A 25,714-nucleotide genomic window follows, 5' to 3' on the forward strand; every position below is an offset into this window, starting at 1 on the left:
GTAGGATGGCGCTGGTTGACGTTGTTTAGATTTTTACACGCTTTTCCTTTTCTTTTTTCTCGGTTATTTTTATTTCGTAAGAAAAAATGGACACTCCGTTGAATCTGGTAAAGTATTCTTTTTTCTTTTTCGGTTTAGTCCATATTAATTCGAATATTAATGCATAGATTATTTATTTATGTATTGCATTTAATTAGAATTTGAATAAAATACGGTTGTAACTAAGCCTTAAACCTTTGACATATTATGGATTCGGCGTATTTAAATGCTTTCTTATAAGAAATTTTAATGAGATTATACTTAAAAAGTAATTTTGTAAGAGAAATAATTTAAAATAATGTTTTTTTATTCCATATTTGCTTTTGTTTCTTCGTGAAATAAGGGCTCAATTCAAGCTCCAAATGAGACGGTTGGGACCTTAACAGAGCTGTAGAGCATACCGGTAGGGGCAAAAAAGTCAAAGGAACCGCACCTCTGCGTGTGACCGTTTGCCGGATACGGCCCTCTGAAATCTGCGTATTTCCAGGTCATGTGCGATTGCGAGTCGCTTCACTCTGCAATTGCATTTAACTATTTAGCCAGCTATTTTATGTGGTTTTGAGTAGCGCACCTAGACTGTGGAGTATTTGATATTATATAGTTTTAGAGGGATGCTGAGGTGCGAGTGATAGCCAGTGTGAATGACTGTGTAGAGTGTTGTTCGATGGACAGCCTTGACTGACACGGAGTGTAGAGAATCGGCAGTAGTGGTTGACCTTTGGTACTGAATATCTCTCTAAGTTCTGTATGTACGATATGGCTACTTTGACATTTTTGCTCCTACAGGGGGTGTACAATTCTGGGTGGGTGGGAAACCCTTCATTCATTGTTCACATCTTATTGGTAAAATTGCAGTTCTGAATTAGAGATTTGGAACCCCTCTCCAAATTCTAGGTCTCCTGGATGACTAAAATAATCAAAGGAATCATGTCTCTAAATGTCATCCTCAGCAAGGTATTTGTTGTGGCCTAACAGTGTGTGCAGCATGACTCTACTTTCCTGAAGTCTGTGCAATGTAGTTTCTTGTGTTCTATGAGCTTTTAGTCATCTCTAGTAAAGTCAGAAGCAGTTGAGTTTTAGCATTGTTTTGAGAAATAGTTCTGGAGTTTTAAATTTTACCCCATTTTTGAGGGTCCTCAAAATTCCAGATAGGCTGATTTCGGGGATTATATCTATATGAAGGATTACATATAGTCCTTGGTTCCTTTGACTTCTTTTACTTCTATGGACATGGTCTACAGTTCTGAAAAGGTAGAGCTGTATTTGTATCAAATCGTTCTGAAATACATAGGAATCATTGCAAGAGCTTCTCATACCTGAATTTTACACAATGCCTGAGACTCTGCATCAGTACCTAGATTTTTATTTCACCAATTTGTTGTCTTAAAGGCAATTTGGAGTTTTAATGAAGTATCCCTCTTCATGATTAATATTTTATCTAAATATATCAATAGAAACTGGTAATGCACTCATGAAAAAATTCAGTATTCCTTAAAACTAAGCAAAAAAAGATTTAATGAACTAACTTTTTCAGTCTTTTTAAGGCTATAGACACAGTATGATATTTTATCTCAGAGCATTTTATTTCTTGGCCTAATTCCATTGCAATATGTGGGAGTGCAATGGAGACAAAAAGTTGCAGTGATGGCACCAGTTTGGTAATGAAACGTGCTCTTGTCTTATGTGTTTATGTGAGAGTATGCACATTGTGATCTTTTTGTCACCACACCAAATGTTGCGGCATAGCTGATGTTTAAGGAGCAAGCCACATGTGCCATGAAAGACAAAAGATGCCATGAATGATAGTTTTTGTCAATAATGACATTTTTGTTTTTTATAAAATACAAAAATCACTTTGTATTTTATAGAACTAGATGTAATAATTTGTTGAAACTATTGACGTTCATTCAAAAATCAGAAAAAAAAAATTTTATAGGATGTTTGTAGCTCTCTGTATAAATTTTCTTTTTAATGGATAGTCTAGTAATATTGTATGTACTCAGTAGGTCCTTTTTCTTCTTAGTTTTCTATGGCATTTCTTTGGATTCTACTTCTACTAGATCCACACCAAAAATGATGATGTTTTGTCTCAATATGCTTAGCCAATACAACAAAACATTTTATTGCTCAGTGTGCCCAGATAACCAACCAAATGTCGCTAAGACAAAATATTGCAGTGTGTCTATAGCTTAAAAGTTCTTCAGATTGAGTGAATAAAAGCTCTAATATAATTGAATTTGAACAGAGTTAACTGTGCATCTTGGCAATTTTGTATGATTCATAACTCTGTTTGAATTCCATTCTCTTAGAGCTTTGACTGATTCAACCTAAAGAAAACTTTTTTAAAATGTTGAAAACATTAGTTTATTAAATTATCTCTGTTGGTTTTAAAGTGTATTGAACACTTTCAATATTTTACCCATTTCTTTTGCCTCCTAAGCTTCATAGAGCATACTCTGTAGGAAGGCTTCTCAACTGATGTTCCCATCATATTAAACCATAAATAAATTTAGATTTGAGAAACTTCTATGTATTAAATATATTAAATTATTTAAAGATAAATTATAATAAATTGTATAAAGTAAATAATAATGAGTTTTTCAAAAATTTAGTTGCCAGAATGTGATGATCTGGCAACAATGCTTAGTTATTGCCAGATTATTGCAATTATCAGTTTGCAAACTGACACATTAGAAAATATAGATTCTTGTTAAAATAAATGTTGGAATATGAAGGACATGCAATATATAATAAACAATTTTATAAAATGCTATAATAATAATAATCATCCCATGAAAATTGAATGAAATAAATGATAGAAATTGATGAGAAATAAATGAGGTGCAATCTTACATTATCAAAGTGTTGCCCTTCCTTTCTACATCGTCAGCAATCATCAGATAAAAATATATCCTCCTCTTCTCATAAAATATTGACATAATACTTGAATGGTTCCTAAGTATAGCAAAAAGTTCTACTGACATAATTTAACAGATAAGATTTTATTACTACCAGTACTGTTGATACACAAGTTATAGTTTGTCTCTACATAAATGAAAAATCAAAATGGCATATTTGGTATAGACACATGAAATGCACATGTTCTTGTGTGATGTCACTGTATTCTATAAGTTAATGCACTAAACGTGTTCTGTACTAAACAAGTTATTCCAAACAAGATGGTAGAATGTGATTTGTATAATATAATATTTAGTAAATGTTTCAAAATTTCAGAATAAGATTGTAAAAAGACTCAACAATATTAATTAAAATGATCTATCTTTTAAATTTTTTTGCAGTTGTGGAATCGAAATACACTGTCACTGTAGTGTTCTCAATTTCTGTTGACAGTTATTTTAATGGACGAATTTATTTTGATGCAGTTTGTTCCGCTGCATGAGTAGTCATTTGGTGTATTAACGAATGACACAAGGAAGCTTGCACTAGTGATGATGAACAAAGGTGTGTAATATGCATTGGCAATGACAAACATGAGGTGCATGAATAATGGGGTTAGTGCATATGGTTATCAACAGTAATCTCTTGAAGATATTCTGCTTCAAAACACTCTATTCTATCTAGTTTTGACAGCGATATTTAAAAGTTTATTTCCTGTTTTGTAGAAGGAATTTTATAATGTTTGTATTATACTGGGCAATCAAATGAAAATTTACCTGTGAGGAATAGATTTGACAATGCTGGGAGTTGATATCTGACTGAATTGTTGTATTGACCATAATAGTGGTTTATATACACTGCTGGCCATTAAAAATGCTACACCAGGAAGGAAAGCAAATAGCAGAATCATATTTATTGTACACATACAGTATAATGGAAAGAAGACATGAATAAACTGACAGATAATTTTGAGGTTCAGAACATGCAGAAGTAAGTACTCAGAGCAGCTGCCTCTGGCAGCAATAACAGCTGTAATCTGGCTGGGCATCAAGTCAAACAGAGTTTGGATGGCTTGTATGGGCACAGCATCTGTGTGTCTTCAATTCTATTCCAGATTTATCTGTTGTACTAGCTGGTGAGTGGTGGTGTGCCAGTTTTTTGGCAACCATTGGACCAGATATTCTAAATTGGTGACAGATCTGGAGAACGTGCTGACCAGGGCAACAGTCAAACATTCTTTGTATTTAGGAAGGTCAGGACAGAATGGTCAGGACAATGCCTGTTGAAAGGTAGTGTAACAAAGGCCTTGAAGATAGGACACAGCAACGAGCCCTAACAGATTCGAAATGTAACAGTGGCTGTCCAAGTTACCATCTATGCAAACAAGAGGTGACCAGGATATGTACCCAATGACACCCCCTATCATCACTTTAGGTGCTGGATTTGTATAATGATGATGAATGCAAACTGGCAATGATTGTTTCCCTCAATACCTTCACACAAGGATTCGGCTATCATGATGCTGTATGCATAATCAAGCTTTGTCTGAAAAGACAACATGATGCCACTCCTACATCCATATTTGTTAATTAATGACTTGAAACCATGTCGTGCTTGATTCTTGTTGACTATGAACACAATATAGTGCTTACGATGATCACTTGGCTTTTCTTCTCCCTGTTATTTAGTTGAAGAAAAGCCAAGTGATTGTCGTAAGCACTATATTGTGTTTGTAGTCAACATCCATATTTGTTGTTGAACGTTCTATTGTAGGTGTGCCTGTCTCTGTAGCAGTTTCACGGAAAGCCACAGCAATGGTTGCCGTGCCAATAATCTGTGGTAATACAGATATCATCACACTGTGAGGACACATGATGTTCTGAAAACAACCTAAGTTCCTGACTCAGGGTACACGATGTGGATGTACAATCCTGCAAAGGTCATGTGGACAAGATGTCTGTCTTCTCGGGCGTTATTAACCGGTGGCCGCTGAGATTTCACATGGAGTTCTGTGTGACCCTCCTGGACCCATCGATTCCATATTCTCGTGACAGTCATGGGATCACAATTGATGCAAGTAGAAATAGTGTGGAACAATAAACTGCAGTCTTGGTAGGCTACAATTCTTCTTTAATCAAACTTTGACATATTCTGGTAGGCATTCCTCTTTGTTTCATGAGGCTTAACAAAACCTTTATAGAAGCAACCAATGTGTGAATTGTGATTTCCATATGAGAAACCAGCTTTACAATCATTCTTTTTATACAGACTCTAGGTAACTTTACTCCTATCTGCTTTGCATGCATGCATTGAAATCGAATGCTAATCATTTGCATAACCCAGTAGCCTATGTATTTTCATTGCAAATTTCATGTTTGTTGCATGCTGCCTTCATGGTGTACCAATTTTAATGGCCAGTGTTGTATTTATTTACAAATGCTTAGTTCCAAATGTTTTTCATTGAGTCTTCAGTAAATGTTCAAGCTTTGAGTGTTGCTTGTAACTTGCAGCAAGATAGTAACAAGCATTGTCAGCTTATGGAGCTGCAAATAAATATTTTTATTTGATTATTCTATATGTAATTTTGTTCTAATGTATTATGTAACTTTAACTCTAAGAGAAAACATAAGTGCTACAAATTTTAGAAGTACAAAGCAAAGAAGTTTAGGGAAGTAGTCTTTATGCTAAATATACATTGTTTTTAGTCTTCCTTTATAAAGAGAGAGAAATACTATTAGGATGCTGTCTGTTCCAATGTTTTTGATTTTAAATTTTTTATAGCAGTTTTCAAATTTTGGAGGATCATATCTTTAGAAGTATTTCTATTGAATCTATTGTTCATTTTGGTTCATATTGGATGGTTTACGACAGTAGGGATGCCAATGATGTCCAATTAGAGAGAAAATTTTTCTGTTTAATGAAATTTTATGATAATAAATTATTGTTTTTCTTATTTACAGGGTTCCTACAAACTGTGAAAGTCAGGAAAAATAGGGATTTTCATTAGTGTTTGTCAGGGAATTTGTTAAAAATTGTCAAAAAGTCAGGGAATTTGTTTCTTTGGTTTCCTTGTTGATTTTGTTTTCTGACAATATGGCTGACCAAGTGTAGCTGTCTGCGGGCAGCAGAAGTGGTACTGTACAATGCAACTTATGAAAAGGGGGTGCAGAATATTTTCAGGATTGAAAATTTCATCGAAACATACACAAAACTTTCCCAAAATTATAGTGCACAAAACATACAAGCGTACAACAATATCAATTGTTATTTTTAAATTTTAAAATACTTTTAGATTTCAAAACTGCTGTATTAATTATGCAGTACAGTGAGTGATTGGTTAATGAACAGTTTGGACTGCGAACAAATTGGACAACGAACACTTTTGCCATTTTTTGAACACTGGGAGTTTGGTCGTGGGTTTGTGCCTGGCCAGGACAGGCTGACCATTTAGAGTTTGCTGGGTTTTTTCCACGTCTGTAATGCCTGAATAGGGACCAGTTACCCTTAAAAAGACCTCCTAGAAGGCATCTCCCCTAGGCAGATCGCCTAAGTGTTTTGTTGCTGTAAATTAATAAACAAACAAACGAACACTTTTGCGAAAGATTTTTATGTTTGGACAACGAACACTTCACAGAACAAACACAAAAAGAAGCGACATAAAATAATGAATACCGATTGGTTTTTCCCTTGTCTTCAGGTAAAAATTCTAAACGTTTTGAAGCATGAATGATGTTGACATCGACGCTCAACCCGATACTGTTTGGATAGTATTCCCCTCAAACTTTGAAACAGTCTATTGTAATTCCTGCTTTTTGTTTACCTTTCTGACAAATACTTTTTTTATAGTCTTTGTGAGACTGTCGAGCACGGGCACTCATTAAGTTTTGCGCCAGTTTTTATTTTTTAAAGGTGAGAGTTTAACTGTCCTACCTGATATTCATTAACGTTTTAACACCAAAATTTCGAATTTCATTTGGAATTTATTCATTCGAATTCCTCATATCTACATAATTCTTTGGTGTGCTAGTTGATTTCTGTTCTCTGAATTTTTGTGAGTGGTTTTCTGAACTTTTTATTTCAAAAAGAAATTGATAATATTATGGAGCCTAAAAAGAGTGTCAAGAATCCTACTCACTATAGAAACAAAGCAAGAAATAATAGCCAAGATAGAGAGTGGACAGGCAGTATGGCTTGAACAGGTCTATAGTAGGCATAATCTTAGCTAAGAAAGATATAATCAAGAAGACTCAATGAGCTAAACGAGTAATGAAAATCACATCTGAGAAACAAAGATGTGCCATCCATGAAAAAATGGAGAGATTGATTTTGATTTGAATAAACGAAAGGGAAATGAAAAGTGATGTAACTAGTATGACTATCATTCAAGAGAAAGCCAGAGAAATTTTTGAAGAACTGAAGAAACAAACTCTACATTTGTCACATGAGGAGATAGAATTCAAGGCTACCACTGGATGGTTTGCAAAGTTTAGAAGGAGATCTGGCATTAAACATCTGGTAATTCACAGTGAGTATGCTAGTGCAGATAAAGAAGAAGCTGAGAAGTTTTGTCTCAAATTTGAAGAAGTATTAAAAAAGAAGAATATTGTCCACAACAAATTTTCAATTGTGATGAAAGCAGTGTCCCTCCTGCATTCAGGGAGATGGAGATGATGTCCCTGAAATTATGGATGAAATTGTGACAACTGCTAGAGATCTGGAATTGAAGAAGATGACATTGAAGAGCTCATAATGGAACCTGAAACTGATCTGACAACAGAATGATGACAAGAACTCTTGAATGAAGAACACCAAGAAACTCGGCGAGACATGTTTTCGTCTAAAAAAAAAGAAGGAAAATGAAAGAGGATCAATGCCGACATCTGCTATTAAAGATCTTTCAAAGAAGTGGGAGGATGTCGGAACAATGGTCTTAGAATGGCATCCAAATCAGGTTGAGGTTAATAGGCTTGGAGATCTCTACGACGATATTACTATTAATTACTTCCAAAAAAATCCCGAAGAAGAGAGATAAGCAATCGACATTGGACAGATTCTTTAACATCCCACAAATGGAAAAACAACATGACTGATAAAAATGCAAGACTGTGTATATATGTATTTTTATTATTACATATAAATAAACATAGTAAGAAAGTATATAATTTTTTATTTATTTTTTGGGTCTTCAGAATGAATTAATCAAATTAACATAAAATCTATGGTAAATTGATAATCGGGTAACGAACAATTAGATAGCGAACACAGTGTTGGAATGGATTATGTTCACTAACTAATCACTTACTGTATTATAAGTTAGAGAGGAAAAAGAGGAATTAGTATTATCATTCTTCATTTTAATACTTTTGATTGCATAATAAAAAAACAATTTCTGAAACTTATTTCCCAGTTAATTAATATTTTATAAAGTTTGGAAGATTTATTAAGGGACAGATTTAATAAATTTATACTTTTGTACGTCGATTATACAGACTTTTTTAAATAATAATTAATGGTTTTTTTTTCTTATTTTTCAAAGCCACGAAATTTTAGTATGAGTTAATAACAGGATAAATTATTTTTATTTAATAAAACATTTTAGTTTTATGTAGAGAAGACATGCCATAATTCTGTCTTTCTTATTTTATTTTTAATTTTACTAATTCATCAATTGTAAAAATATATAACTGTTAATTAGAAAAAATAACCAGTTAAAAAGTTGGAGAATCGTGCAAAATAAGTCAAGTGATGTTTTATTTTGTTAATGTGCCATACCGTAAAGGATGTGAGGTTAGGGAATTTGTACACAGTTGGTCAGGAAAAGTCGTGGAATTTAAAACAAAAATTTGAGTAGGAACCCTGTATTTAACACTCCTACTAAAACTGAATAAATTGGTAAGTTTGAATATATAACATTACTCAAACTTCAGCATACAGTGATCAGTTTGTAAAGAAAAACACTTTTTTTTTTACTTTTTAAAAACTCTTTATTGATCAATGCCTTGGCACCGCTAGGCATAGCCAAGGAAATAGTACATAAAGGTTACATATTCAACATAAACATTTGATGTTACAGATTTACAAAAAGAAATATGTGATGTACTTATATACATATTAACAAATCAACACAAGCAGCAGAGAACAATATGTACAGACACTAAAGGCTACCTGCCAGTAGTGGAGGAAAAAGTTGGGTTGAAAACCCTTGTAGACAATGCCCACGACAGCATTTTAACAGTTAGAACAGCCACAGGCGATACAATAAAGCCAATTAGGATAACAGTACTAATGCATAAGACATATAACAAAACAATGAAGTAGCTAAGATACAGTTAAACCACAAAACCAGGATGAGGCTAAGTCACAGTAGTTCTCCTAAAGTATGTTTTGATAAGATCCTTGGTAGCTTGGAACAAATTATCATCCTGAATCAGTACACTGAGGTTGGGCGGCCAGCCAGAGTCACAGGGCAACAAAGCAGTAACTCGTGTCCGCATGTCATCTAACATAGGGCACTCCAAAAGGTAGTGACGAGCACCATCAGGAACACCGCACGTAGTACAGTTTTGCTGATTGGATAACCTGAACCTGTGTAGATACTGATAAAACTTGCCATGCCCTGTGAAGAATTGGGTAAGGCAGTGCTCAATGTTTCTCTTAACAGAAGTAGAGACCAAAGGAAAAAAATTCCTCGTTATGTAAAGAAAAACAAACATTTTCAGTGGTCTTAAGCCAACATGATTTGTGGTCTTGGTGAGTGGCATTTTAGAGCTGAAATAAAGCTTTCCAAGTCTGCGCCTGGGAGTAGCTGCCCTTATAGTTGATGGCAGAGTCCAGAGTCTTGGATCGGCTCAGTTCTGGTCAATATTCAAAGATTTTTGTAAATTGAGGTGGTCTCAATCCTATCCATTTTGATTTATCAGGACTTACATATGTTTTGCTAGAATTGATTGTCATTATTTCTATCATTTTAATATATTAACCTTTATTACTTTTAATAATTCTGTCAATCTAAAATTTGTTTATAGTCGTATATTGTTATGCTTAATTCTCAAGTAGGTTTTATTTGAATATTCTCAGTGTATTAAACTGAAAATAGCAGGTATTTGTTGTTACAGATGCAATTTAATTTAAAAAATGGGCTTTGCTGCAACACACTCCATTTCATCTCAACTTCTGCTCTCGTCTAAATTTGCAGCTCAGCTCACAGCTTGCCTGTCAAGACCTTAGCTCACTTCAATATTTCCAAATAGCTTAGCTTTGACAAACTTTAGTAGCTATGTTGTATTATTTTTGTATCTAAGATGGTAATGCCGTCTTATAAGAATTGATTGATCAGTTGATTTGTTGCCAACCTGAAATTTTTTTGTTATAGATGGATGTGATCTAACCACTCAATTATATTGGGCAAATTTAGTAGCCAACTTGCCGACAAATTTACTCACTTCTATTAAACTAGACCAATATAATTACTTAGGCTAGTAAAGGAGCTTGATGATTTATCGAACTGAGCAAGTAAAATTTAAGAGTGGGCTACTTCTGTTGCCATTTATTCGTCCATTTGGTTGTAAGTTTACTCTCTGTCCAGGAATCTTGTTCTGCGTAATCGTGTGCAGCAAGTAACACAGCAAGTAAATAGCGTCTACATCTCGTCTTCTATTTTAACATTTACATAACTGAGATGTTCTATATTCCACAATAATGGATATTGTTTATAAATGACTAAAATATTAATAATAATAATAATATTTCAGTCATAGGACTGCCTTTCAAAAGTAGAATGTTTGTACTGGAATGTTTTTAACTTTGAAACTGTAGAATGCCACGTGGATTAGAATTTATTAAAAAGGTAAAGACTCTACATTATGGTTAGTCAATTGTGATCTTGGTGAGTGACTGAAAGTTTAGAGTTGAAATAAAGCTCTCCAAGTCTGCCTGGGAGTAACTGAGTGGATAAAGCCACTGAACACTTAGTTGGTCCTGGCTTTTCCTGACCAATAGTCTGACCATGTGGACTTTCCCGGATCTTCTTCATGTATGTAACCTCTAAACAGGGACCAGTTTTCCATAGAAAGTTCCTTACAGGAAGCTTCTGCCCTTGGCAGATTGCCCTTGTATTGCATTACCTTAGTTCATCAAATTCCTCTGGAACTCCTTTTGTCTTAACAATTCGATCTTTTACAACGAGCAGCCATAAGCAAAAATGTAATTTTATAATTTTAATTTAAAATTACAAATATAAATAAATTTAAATTATAACAATACTCAAACACCAAAACACTTGCTGAGCTTACTGCTATCTTTAATTTCTAACGTTTTCAACCTAATTTTTATAGGTCATCTTCAGGAAAAATGTATTACATTTCCACATTCGAACATAAAGCTTTCGAATGCTCGCAACATTTAAAATTTTTCGAATCTTTAAAAAATTTTTAACTGTTTAAATAATAAAGGATTAAATAATAAATATTAAACTAACCACAAACAAATTATTAATACACTACTAACCAACAAACATAAAAATAAATAAATAAATATTGCATTGAAAGTAGATTAAACTAGTTAAAGCTTCCATGTCCTTTCTACGGGTTTTTTAATCCCATTTCTTTTTCTATTATGTATTTCCAGGCTGTTGGGAGAGTATTGGCGTCTTTTGCATTTAAACACTTGTCTTCTACCTTACTCTTATATATTTCTACTTTTTCCATCCCTAACACAATCGTCGGGGAATGGACCGCCTTGACTATTCTCACTTCATCCCATTTTATGTTTGCTCCTTCTGTTCGTCCCATGATCGCCAAAATGGTGTTATTATGCCCTTTTTTTACATCATATTTGTGTTCGCTTTATACGCGTTGCCAAATTTCTTCTAGTGACTCCAACATAATCTTTTGTCACTCCTAATTGCTCATTCTCAAAGGGAATTTTATAAACTCCCGCCTTATCTTGCATTCTCATTATGTCCTTATCATTTCTAAGCAATCTGTATATGCTTGGTGCTCTTTTATATATCATTTTTGTATTTTTATATTTACATAACTCTTCCATCACTCCTTCCATTTTCCTGTTGTATGTGAACTTGCTGATCCGATCCTCTCTATTAAATCCTCTGTCTCTATGCTGTTTGTAACTCTTAAGCAATCCTTCTATTACGTTCGCTTTATATCCTAACTGCTTTGCCACTTTTTAAATTCTGCTAATCTCCTTAATTTGATCTTGTACGTTGGTGCAATATACGAACGCCCTTTTAATAAGCGCCGTAAACACTGACATCTTATACTTGAACGGATCATTTGACCATGCTGGTATATATAGTGGCGCAAGCGTGGGTTTTAAATACACTGATGTTTGTATACTGCCCCTTCTAAACCTTATGTTTATGTCCAGAAAATGGAGCTGTGTATGGCTTTTTTGCTCCATCCTTAGCTTTAACCCATGAGGATTGTCATTCATAGCAATAAAAAAATCTTCAATCCTTCGTTCATCCTTCCAAATTATTAATATGTCATCCACATACCTCTTGTACATTATAATGTTCTCTTCATATGATCTTAGGACATCTTTTTCTTGTTGACGCACCACCAACTCGCATAAGAGTCCCAACATGGGACTTCCCATTGGGACACCCTTCTTTTGCTTGTATGTCACCCCATCAAATTCAAAAAATGATTGATAGCACATCAAATCCTCAAGGAAGGAGGTTGTCTTCGACCTTGAAGACAACCTCCTTCCATCATACAAAATTAAACGTTTTTATACAACTTTTGATTTGGTTCATGACAGTAACATTCAGCTGCTGCTAAAATAGCAAGAATTATATCTACACAACTTGTAACTTGAAAATGGATTAGACTCTGAAGATACATTGACAGTTTAAAAATACTTGAGAATAGGGATACAATATTTTCAGGACCAAAATTTACCTGAAAACTATTGCGCACTTGTACACAAAATAATAAAACAATTTTCAAACTAATTAACAATTATTACAGGAAATCCTCATTAGTTTGAAATTCAAGGAACAAAATAATCACAATTTCGAATTATTCAAGATTTACATATTTCTGTACAGTATATCAAATGTTATATAACTGATGTAATTTATTAAGCAAACAGAATATGGCTACTTATACAGAACACTATGTTTGTTAATTAATAATTGATAATAATAATATAAATAAACTGCAGGTAAACAGCATGTGTCCTGTGAGAACCTCATATGATGCCAGATAGGTTTTATAAAAAGTAAAGCAGAATTCATGGAAATGTAGCCCAAATTATTCTTAAAGTTGCCCAAAAAGTAGTAGCCATGAGCTCTACAAATATCTCAATCTTGCAATCCGGAAACCTAGCTGTATTTTATGAAATAAGTGAAGAAAAGGGATAGTCCGTATGTAAGGTGACACCCGAAAATGTGTTACTGTAAAAGCAAAATCATATTGATCAGATTAGAGTCATTCTCGGTCTATTGTTCTTTTATAGTACGGAGGACTTTGATCTAAACAAATGAGTAAATGTACTCGAATCACAGTCCGGATGGAATTTTCACTTTGAATGTCAAAGTAGCCGTATTTCGACTTAAGTAAATTCCTTAACGTGTAAGTCTTTATATCCTCGGCTGGGACTAAAGTGTAGTTACAAACTAAATAACATTTTGAACTATTCAAGTTTGAAATAACGTGGATTTCCTGTACATATGTATGTACTGTATGGCAAAAAACATACTTGGTTTATGGGTTAGTTTATCATATTAAGATTACGATTGTTTTGCCAACTATACATGCGACAAACAATTAGCAACTGACACATACTTCAAGTGGTAACACAGAAATTTTACTTGCATTGCCTTATGGTGGAGTGTCGGATTACCGGACGTGTACTATAGAGACTCTACTGTAATACGAAATGTCTACTCTTGCACAACAGATTTACAGAAAAACAAAAGGAAAACGATGATGTAAAAAATACTTAGGATATTTTGTATTTTTTTGTAAATTTTAATGTCATAAATTCAATATTTATTTCTTCTCTGTTTCCTTTTGTCTCCAAATTAATATTTTCTAATTACAATTACCAGTTGAATTATTATATTTTATATTATACATAATTGAAATAACTTTCTACAGGTTTATAATGATGATAATTAAAACTTATCGATTTCTTTACTCTAGGCTCATCAGCAACAACGAAAAGCCGATTCATTCTTAAAATTGGGAAAATTTGACGAATCGGTAGCTTGTCATCAGAAAGCTACGGGTAAGTTTTAATTCCTAAATTTATAACTTTGAGCCATAATTGCTGTTTATTCGACAGAATAAATAGTAATGTATTAAATTTATTACATTGTGTACAAATAAACTTTCTTCGAGAACTAATAATGTGCGTATAATGATAATCATTGGTGCATTTTGGTAATTTATGTAATCGTAACTAATAAATTTAACCAAGCTCAACTAGATTTACTCCTTAAAAGAATTTTGCCGATTGGGCAGACCTATACATTTCCACTGTTATTCGTACGACCTTTGTTAATCTCAAGAATGGAGTTTAATAGATGAAAATTGAGACCGGTATGGATAGCTTAGGGCTGGACACCTCAATTTAACCTCAGACCTCGAACTTCTGGTCTGGACTGGAAATTGTGTGATTTTTTTTAAAATTAAAAGGCGATTAAAAATTGCAGCCTGACAATGTCACAAGAAATAAATGCTCATTTATGTTATATTAGTTGAAAAATTTTGAATAGCTTAAGAACAAACAGACGTGTGAAAATATTACTTACAGACACAAACCATAACATGACTTTTTAACCAAACTTAATTAAAACTGAGTTACTTTTGGGCTAGAATTAATAAATAAATTTTTCATGTAATAATCTTATTTTAGTCATGATTAAGTTAAATACAAGAAATAACAATCATGTAGTGCAATGGTATTCAAACATTTTAGCAGTGCGACCCCAAGATAATTTTCCGCGACCCCAAATGGGGTTGCGGAAAATTACCTTGGATTGAATACCACTGATGTAGTGGATGCATCAGTTGTTATATGAATTTATATAACAGTATATTCAATTAATTATTTCATCTATGGAGTAAATCTGATCCACTTGCAGAAAGTTAAGTTTGTGCTTCAGTAATCCGAGTATGCTTGTATGCCTGAGTATGCTTGTAGGGAACATCACTGTTGTTTATTACATAATGTTACTGTTTGTTTTTCTGTATACGTAACACATTAATTACAAAAAAGCATTGATAATGTACTGTACATGCCAGTATATCTTAGGCACGTACAGGGTGTCTGAAAAGTTATTTTGCAGTAAAAAAGTTGTAATGACATTAAAGTTATACATACATCATTACGTACAAAATCTTTAATTTATATGCAATACTGTATGGTCAACTAGTAACAAATGGGACCAACATACAGTAGATCCCCCCATAACACAGGTTCATATAACACGGATTCATATAACACGACAAAAAAGTTGTGATTGTGTTTGTATAACATGCTAAAAGAGACTCGTATAACACTAAAATGTCATTGTCGACTCGTGTCACGACAGGATTGGTCGAATCTGGACCAATAGCGGATATTGTATAAACTGTTTAGTTTAAATGAGCAGCGGAGCTACACGGAGCTACTAAAAACCATTTATTATTTAACGGCCGTAAAAATTATATTTTTATTAATGATGTCTCCGAAGTTCAGCGAATTTTTTGCAGAAAAGTAACATATCAGGAAACACGCGCCTGCCGTTCGACGAGCTGCTCCGCGACGAAAACAATCTTAAGCAATGGCGTCGTCGAATGGTGCACTCTTGGTAAGTAATCTACAGTTTTTTGTTTATAGCATAGTTTATATGGATTATTCCCAAAAAATTATACATGATTTGGAAATGTTGAGTCAAATTAGTCTAGAATTGGTTAATTTTATGGAAGAAAACCTTTCGAACAGCTGTAGCCCTTAAACTGCACACATACCGGGCTGTGATTGGCTCGTGTATTTAAGTGACTCGTACAACACGGAACGTATCTACCATGTTATAGTGGGTCTACTGTATAGGTTTTTTATGCAATGCTAACATGTAACTTCAATATTGTTACAAATTTCTTACTGCGCAATAACGTTTTTGACACCCTGTACAGTACCATCAACAAAAACATGATTATAACGTTTTATTTAAAAACATTTTATACAAGATATTTTAAATTTTTAATCCAGAAGAATGTGTATGTTTAATTTATTTTGCTTTTAGTAAATCCAAACTTTAAAATTAAAATTTATTCTGGAATTGTGACTTAGACATTTTATAGAATGTTAAATATGATTACTTCAAAATATACTTTGCTGAGTAATTGTTAAATATAAATAAAACAAGATGTCGTATCCTGTTTTGTTCAGTTTGTAGTCTCGTGCTTAGATGTCGAGAGACTCAACAAATCCAAATTATTGTTGATTATTGGTAAGAATATGTTCAAATTTTTTAATGATAAACATAGAAACTTATTTGTTTCTTCACACTTAGTCGTTGTAGTTTATTGAACGAACACTTTTGAAATTGGTAAACCAACATGTGCAATATCCATTAACATTCAAACATGTACAGAATACGTAAGTTGTTACTAGATATTTAAATTTTTAAACAAGTTGTCTCTAGAAGTAAAGTTTTGCTTTTTATGGTAAAATTTAAATATATATTTTATACTAAATTACTACGATTCACTAATAATATAAATGATATTATTTCTGTATATAGAGAATTTCTCAATGAGAATGAAATGTGCAAAATTGTATAATTACTCTTCTCATTACACATCATCTGGTTTACTTAAAGGAAAATTCCATTTAGCTAAAATAATTAACTTTAAAGGCTGTAGTTTCTTCCTGGAGTGTCTGTCTATATACAGATAAAGCATTCAACTCGTTGAAAAATCCAATAACTTACGCACGTATATTATTAATAATAATACAGGTTATTTCCTTTGAATGCCCTTAGTTTTAAACTGTTCTATAAAATTCATTTGTTCAAATATGTGAATAAAATGTATTGGAGAATATTGGTCAATACTCTGTTTCGCGTGCATACGTTTAGAAGAGCCACTACTGCCGCACGATCTAGATTGCCGACCCTATTTTTTGGTCTGCCTGATCTACCGATATCATCTCTATGAATTTTTTTCATCTTTGTGCACATATCAAGGATTGTCTATACGCCACAAATTATCAGATGTAAGACCTCCCCATACAAGAATCATGGGTGCCATTAACAGCGTGACTAATATACTAGCCACCTTAGGATGCATACTGGTTGCCATGTCAGGAGCATATTTGGAAATGTACTGATTTATTGTATTAACTAATTATTTCAGATGCACTTTCTATTACCATTGTCTATTGTACTATATTCATGTTTCTTTTCCAAAAATTAACCCACAACACCAGGGATGCTAGAGGAAAACATTGTGTTTTAGGCAACGGAGAATACTTTTGCCTTCTTTGGCTATTTAAAGTGTCTTCTGATCAACTTGCAAATAGGATATTCTCTCTGTCATTTGATTAATTTATTATTTTTATATAAAGTATCATTTACATTATTTAAGTTCATCTCTTCTGCTTAATTTTCCTTACTTCTTTATTTGTTCAAACACAATTTCCTAAATGAAATTTGAGAATCATTTGTAAATGAAAAAAACCATTAGTTCAAATGGAGTTTTGTTTTAAAATGAGCGAGTAATGCTTGAGGAAGAGAACAAAGATACTAGGATTGTTAAATAGATGAACAGATATTGAGAAGAACAGTTATTATATTATTATTTAATGGACACAATAAGTTAAAAGCAATTTTATAAGTTATGTTAATGTTAAAATGTTACTGTTAATGTATACTTGAAAAGCAAACTTATGGAGAGCATTTCATTAAATGAAATTATTTGAATATAGGTTGCAAATCTATAGAACTTGTAGATTTTCAACAAAATTTTAATATTCTCTATAGATACTATCAATATTTGCATGATATTAATTTGAGTGATTGATTTGAAAATTAAAACTACATACGATGCACACAATCTTTCAGTAAATAATATATATTTGAATTAAATACAAATGGAATGTTTTCCGCCTCTTACTGGGGCCTGCGTCAAGCGTCAATCATTACAGAATGTTAGAGATTCTAATTTTAGAATATTATTATGACAAAAAGCTATACGCATGTAGTACAATAACTTATTTATCTATTGTATCCTCTTGTTGTAATATTGTTTATTTGCTGTCATTTAGAGCAGCAGTTCTTAACGTTTTTAGTGGTCAGCACCCCCTTGAATCTGAAAATAAGCTCTTGCACCCCCTTAAAAAATTGTGTGTATTTGTTGCACGGGGATTTTACCCAATTCTCGAACCATGCTAGAGTGAATCCGTGCTATAGAAGTGCCATGTTATATGGGGGTTACCTGTAAATATTGTTACAAACCTCATTTACGTTCTTATTCAAGGTATTCGAACCTGTCTCAAGTAGAGAGTGAGGAAGTGGGGGTGCCGTGCTGCTGGGTACCACGGTTTGTAGAGAACAGGGTTGCCTAGTTCGTATTTTTTTTTTTTTTTTAAATTTTTGAAATTTCTCTTGCACCCCTGGAAATACTCTCTCGCACCCCTGAGGGTGCACACACCCCAGGTTAAGAACCACTGCTTTAGAGGATTATCAACCATTTGGTGGATATTGCTTCACAATCTTTACTATTAATGCAATGCAATGCTTCCAAGGTTCTTAGATTTTGAACATCAAACTTTCCTTAAGCTGGCCCAATATGTGAGCGAGCATATTGGGCCAGAGTTGTTAAGATTGTGTCTGTGTGGTATGTAGTTTTAATTTCTGTAATTGGAGACTTTTATGATAATAGGCATTTTTTTAACTGTATTATCATTGTTTAAATAGATTTTACTTCAGAAAATTGTCATTGAATGTTAATTTACCGTACATGTGTAAATTGACAACCTAAATACACTTATTATTTACTTTTTTGTTCTGTGGGCACTAATAGGTCCTTTTAATCATACCATCATGGGTTTTCCCTGACTTGTAATGGGGGTGACCAGGTGGTGAGAGACAAAGACTAAAATTGTCTTTTCTCTCAACTTTTCTGTAGAAAATTTATCTCACTTTTTATTTATATACTTTCTTATAAGTCTGTTTTGGGATCTTTTACAGAAAAATTTGCACAGATATCATTTAAATAGCATGACCGTAAAATTTCAGCAAATTGACCTTTCACATCGCTGCCCCTCACCGTGGCTCCCATAAAGCCTACCTATACAATTTCTTTTTTTCATAGATTTAAAATTTATATATTTAATATTGTTTTAACAGAGAATACAGCTCTCACCTATATAAATAATAAATGAATATGGCTCCCATTGTGATAAGGTTTGGCCATCCCAGGTATATTCTTAACCTGTCTTACTGGGTACAAGTCTCTTAACCTAAAAAGTGCATCAGCTAGCAATAATATGAAATCATTTAATAGAGTTTAATTTTTAGGCTTACACATTTAGATGAAGGCCCTAAAAAGTGGAAGCTGTATGATCTACATTTCTGTGGCATAAAAATATAAGCGAGGTTAAGGCCGAAGTTTTAAATGTGAAAACATGTATGTCGGACGTTCGCCGCCGCTTTCCTGTAAGCCTAGAAGTTTGACAATGGTGTTTGGAAAGTCAGTGGAATCGTGCTCGACATTCCAAACGCCATTGTCAAACTTCTAGGCTTATAGGAAAGTGGCGCCGAACATCCAACGTACACGTTTTCGCATTTAAAACTTTGGCCTCAACCTCGCTATAAACTGTGAATGTACTAATTTATTTGTCTTCTAAATATGAATAAATTGTAGTAAATTTCTGTCCCAGTTTATTATCCTTTTGGTTATATTTAAGAAACTTGCAAGATTCTATACTTTTACTCTTTTCCAAACATAATACATAGTAAATTTATGTATTTATTAATATTTATCATAGCCTTAAATGTGAATAATTTGTGAAGATGAAGTAAGCTTGTACAGTACATCAAGCTCTTTTTTTGATGTATGCTGGTATGTTGTCTTCATCAGCTGTTCACACGTAAGGCTATGAAACTATTACTAACTATTGCTTTTGTCAAGGAATGGCAAACACTAGACTAGTAGCATTTCTTTTAGGTGTGCGTGTACACTAATAGATTTCTGACAACAGTACTGGGACCATCAAACATTGTTCATAAGTCTAGTACACAATTCATAATATTCTCTACTGTAACTTGATTAATGATGCGACTAATGCGCACAATACTTATTCCATTTTCTACTAAGCCTTCATTAATTTCATTTTCCAAAGTACTTGTTGACTCCAATTTAAGTTGACTGCTTCGAATATTTGTATAAAATTTAATGTTTACATTGAAAAAATAAATATTTTAAAATCCTTATTAGTTAGACAAAAAAAGATATTTCTAATTCTGTTTACAGCCAATCCTATGTTACTAGTTCATAATTAAATAGCATTAGAGTAAGAGTAGAAATACTTGGCTGTCTTTGCGAACTGCATCATTCGGATGCCCATAGAAATCAATGGCATCAAGCAACTGGACAAAAATGTGCTAATGGAAGACTTGAGAAATTTTTCTAAAACTGTTCCATAGTCTACCAAGGCCAAGAAGTAAGTTTGCGTAGAGTACAACTTTTCATTTTTTTACTTTTCTTGTTTATTTTTTATTGATTATCCCATGTACTGTACAGTACATTCCAATAGCATTAAGTTAAACTTCTCAATGGGGAACTACAATATTAATGTGTAATATCCTCTATAAGCCAAACTCGACATGCTTTTTTGAATGACTGGAGAGACCTTGAAAGCATGTAGAGTTTGAGTTATAGAGGATATTACACATTAGAATTAAGTTGTTAACTTCATCTCATAACTACTGAGCTGGAACTTAACAGAATTACAAGTGTCACATTCTACCCACAGACTTAAAAGAGTACACGATAGCTGGGCAACAGAAACTTAAAACATTTTGCATGCTTAGCAAGCATACTATTTGGCAGTTTTTATTTGTAAAATATATGTATATATATATGGTTAAGACTTATCAGGTGTGAGTTATGAGTTATTTCCGACGTAGGAAAAAGAAATATTTTGGAACACAGTATTAGTAGCATCATTAATTATTGTATGTCAGAAGCAATTAACAAAAAACATCAAAGAAAAAGAGTTCTTTGAAAACAAATTCTTTCAAAGAACTTTTATACTTTTGTTTTAATGGATAATGTAGTGTATGTTTAGTTAGTTGCCCGCTTACCGTTGCCCAGTTGACTGTATTCCCACTTAAAAACTCATCACATTTTTCATCACAAAGCCTGCCCAAAAACCCCAATGTGGATGAAAACCCATCATATCTTGCAAATCTGACAACACTATCCAAACATTTACTAAAATGTACCAAAATGGTCTTTTCCTGACTTTTTTAATTAATATTTCCTCTATACACACTATTTTTCTCACTACAAGAAACAATGTGATGAATGAGAGCAAGGAATCTGTCTTTTACTTCATCAGTTGTCAACATATCAATTACAATAAAACTTCTATTATCCAGATTAATTAATTAATTCTGCAGGTGATTCGGATAATTGAAAATTTGGATAGATGGATTAATGTGTAAAGAATGAAATTACAGGGTAACAACACAGTATTATACACATACTGCATTTATTTATTTATCAATGTGCAAGTAGCATCCTACTATATCTTAAGGAGATCCTTAAGATATAGATCCTTAAGACAGATCCTTAATAGGTTTATCATACAGTTTCATGATGTAAGAGTGTGATGTCAGTGGGAGAAAGGAGAGCAAGTGGTGATTCAGATTAATTGATATTTGGATAATCAGAGTTCTGTTGCAATATGTTTTGATTAATCAGTGTTGGCAAACTTATTTTAATTCTCTTTTCTTCTAGAGAAGTTGGCTCAATAGCTTTCAAAGACGGCCAATATGCAGCAGTCTGCTGTAAAAACTCAAGACCATTCCGCACAAACTACAACTGAACATCTCCTTTTGCAATAATCTCTTTGAAGCAACATCTGCAGGATTGACCTTTGATGGTATTTGTAGGTAGTATTCAAAAGGAATTATGAATTTCTCTTGCTCTATTAGCTAAGACTTTCACTTTCTGGGATGACTTCCAATCCAAGCTACGTAATTGTTAAATCACACCACGCATATCTCAATGGAATGTTTGTTTGCAATAAGCTACTCTCCGAATGCAATAGTTTAGCGAGTAGAACCAGTCCTACATAATTTAATCTAGACAAAGAAACTATTTAAACATTATTGATATTATTGACATTAAGATTATTGATTATTAATGTGCTACTCTTGTTTTAGTACACAGTAATCTTACAATTTGATTATTTTCTGTGAATGAACTTACATGCACCATATGCTATCTCTGATGCATCGTAGAACCATCTGCATGGAAAGTAGATATATCTAGGCATTGCTATATCTTCCACAAGCTTGAGTTGGTTTTTTAAATGTTATCTCGTTCAACTTCAATATGTGGGAGTAGAAACTGATTCCATTCAACTGCACTAATCCATAATTTTGTAAAATAATCTTGGCTTGAATGATCTGGAGACAGCCATCCAGTTAGATCAAACAACCTACTATAGCAAGAGAATATGTCACTTATTTAACTGCTGAGTTGGGATTTTAAAGATGAAAGTATCTGCATTAGGATTACATAATACCGATGAAACCAAAACCTTAAAAATACTGCAAAAATATCTATCGCAATTTATACCCTATCGGTGTAGGGAATGAATTACAAATTTAACACTCCTGTTGTAGTCTTCATAAGCACATTGAAAACAGCTTGTGGTTCTGTGCTTGCATTTGTCTTCTTATGTAATGCGGCAAATAATTGACTTTGTCTGCTTAGTCTTAAACATACATTAGCCATATTTTTCAGTTGTTTGCATTCTGTCGTAAAGTCATTACACTGTTTTCGTAACTTTTGTACTGCAGTCAAGCAATACTCAGTAACGCCTTAAAGTCATTTCTCCTAATTGCTATTTATTTTTCTTAAATGATAACCTAACAATATATTGATTATGACTGTTTTTAAAAATTGTTTTTCAAATTCTTTAGTAAGATGATGATCTAATTGAAGTTTCTCAAGCTCCCAAAATTGTATCAGTTTGCATTGTATATTTGTTCTAACTATACAAGTCAATGGTTGGTATATACGTCGATAAATCATTTTAACTCACAAGAACAATGTTAAAATGATTTATTGACCTAATCCTACGATTTACAGAATTCTACGGAACGATAAGTTGAAACTAAATCGAAACAATACATCAGGAGTGTATTCAATCCCATTAACTGACTGCCGTTTTAATTCAGAGTTAGTTTACGTTGGTGCCACTATGAGGTCTTTAAAACAGAGGCTGCAAGAGCATAAATACTCGATTACTAAAACTTGGACAGTACCGTCTTGGCAGCCTTTGCAAAAGAACAAGATATCAATGTACATTGGGATTTCCATAATTAAGACTGCCACTAATAAACATGTTATTAAATATATTGAAAAACTTGAGATTTACAAGGTGCATAATACCAAAGGTTGTATCAACCATAGAGATGCTGATAGTCTATCCGGTGCATGGAAATCTTTTTATTACAACAATTAATTCTCTTAATACTTTGTTTTAATTTGTGTTATTTTTATGTTATATTATTATTTTAAATTTAAATGATGTTATTGCTGGCATTCTATTTTTATGTTCTATTTCATTTTAAAGAGGCTTAACCGAAGAGGACTATTGAAAATAGCTCGAAAACGTTCTTATTTTATTAAATTTAGTTTGTTGCTGGAAATACTAAGGTGTTTGATTTCATATCATACACAATGCTTCTAGATCAAAATACCCTGTAGCATTGGGGCACACCTGTATGTTCCTGCCTTTCTTTACTTTTAACAGCTCAATCAAAGACAAATAAAAACAATGCATGGAATCACAATGCTCTCAGTTAGAAAATATTTGCAAAAGTTTTTTAAGGTATTATTTCAGTATTAGGAAGTAGTCATGTATATTAATTAAAGGGGAGGAGGTTCTCCAAAAGTATGTCATCATATACAACAGGGAAGTAGGGGGTCAAAAATGACTCAAATTTGTAATTAATGGATAGTCCATAATAACTAACTACCCACATGAAACAATGAGAGAACCATTTCATCCACTAGCAGTTTTCACAAATTCAGTTTTAGAAACACCCCATTTTGTTGTATACAAATTGCTCAAAATATCTAGTGAATATAATATGAGTGATGATGATATCCTTGTTTAATTTCTTTAACTCTACAAACATACTAAGGCATTATGGTGTTGAACCTCTACTCAGATAATCAGTCTGTTCTCATCCATGTGTATCATCATTGCAGTCATAGGGAATGGCTGAATGTATTCTCTGGGTGAATCCCAGATATTTATTACTCTGTGTCTACTAAGTACATAGAATATACAAAATAAATGTACTAGGTCACAAGGTGGGGGACACAACCCAGCTTATACTATATAAGTGAGAAAGAAATATCAACTCTGCTTGATGTCATTCAAGTCGAGTTGTGGTCAGCATTGTTGCCAGCTTGCCAGCTGTTCGTTCCATTTACATTTGTTATGAATCAGTTGGATTGTCTTTGATTAATAAGATTAATACTCATTATTAAGCATTGATTTATTAAATAATTTATAAAATTTGATTTGGAGTTGTGTAAAACATTATAATTTACTGAAAATTTTAATGTAAAAGATTCCTGTTTAATTTTATTGTTTTATTTTCTGTATTAGATTTACTTAAAGAAGCTTTATTACAAACCAACTCTGAGAAAGCAAAAGAATCCTTGGAACTTCAGTTAAATTATCACGTTCGTCAGCAAGCAGTTGTTCGCCATAGACAGCATCAGTACGAAACCATTTTAAAGGCTAAAGAAACACTTGCCAATCAAATTAATACCGGTGCAATCTCTAGTGCAGCTAATGTCGAATCACCTCACAGTATAAAACTAGGAATAGAAACTGCAATCTATCGAACTATGGCAGAAAACGATTCTCTGTTACAAGTTCTAATGTATCGTCCTTCTGCTAATGGAGACAAAATTGTAGAGAACACGAACGATAGTAAAGATACTACTAATCTTTCGGACATTGCTCAGAGTGCCGTAAAGATGCCAAAGGACGATAAAATGATTATAGAAGAGTTACGCACGAATAATTGCGAGCTGCGTAACTTGGTTCAACAACTGATATCCGAATTGGAACAGGAGAACCGAAACAGCGAACAGCTTCGAGAAGAAAATGAGAAACTGCACAAAATGATAGATGATCTGCAAAGAATGAATATTAATAACTGCATGAGACATCTACCTGTTCACATAACGGTCGACTCTAATTCTCCTTACATGTTTTCTCCGGTAACCGAATTGAGCCCCGGAGGAAGCATGCGAGATTTGCCTACCTTACCGCCTTTAGACTTGCCAACATTTGATTTTAATACATGAAAATCTATACATAGATAATACACGTGTTAATAATTGTTTCAAGCTTCTGGAAAATGAAATTACAATGCCCATAAAGTACATTCACTGCCTCCTAAAATCTTGTGATTACTATAAACTTTGTAGATGTAATTTGACTTGTATTGATCTATCTTAATGAGTCCCTGGTGATTAAAGTGATTCTTTACAATGTA

The 25,714-nt window shown here is 33.1% G+C and overlaps 1 protein-coding gene across 1 annotated transcript; it reads left to right on the forward strand.

Annotated features, from left to right (window-relative positions):
* Nucleotides 1–25,714, forward strand: LOC136973491 (nuclear receptor-binding factor 2-like). Its single transcript, XM_067268221.1, has 3 exons — nucleotides 1–107; nucleotides 14,106–14,190; nucleotides 24,814–25,714. Exons 1-3 carry the CDS (start codon nucleotides 87–89, stop codon nucleotides 25,521–25,523), a joined length of 816 nt encoding a protein of 271 aa, XP_067124322.1. The 5' UTR covers nucleotides 1–86; the 3' UTR covers nucleotides 25,524–25,714.

The sequence above is a fragment of the Centruroides vittatus genome, unplaced genomic scaffold (genome assembly GCF_030686945.1).
Source record: "Centruroides vittatus isolate TY-2023 unplaced genomic scaffold, ASM3068694v2 contig_318, whole genome shotgun sequence".
NCBI lineage: Eukaryota > Metazoa > Arthropoda > Arachnida > Scorpiones > Buthidae > Centruroides > Centruroides vittatus.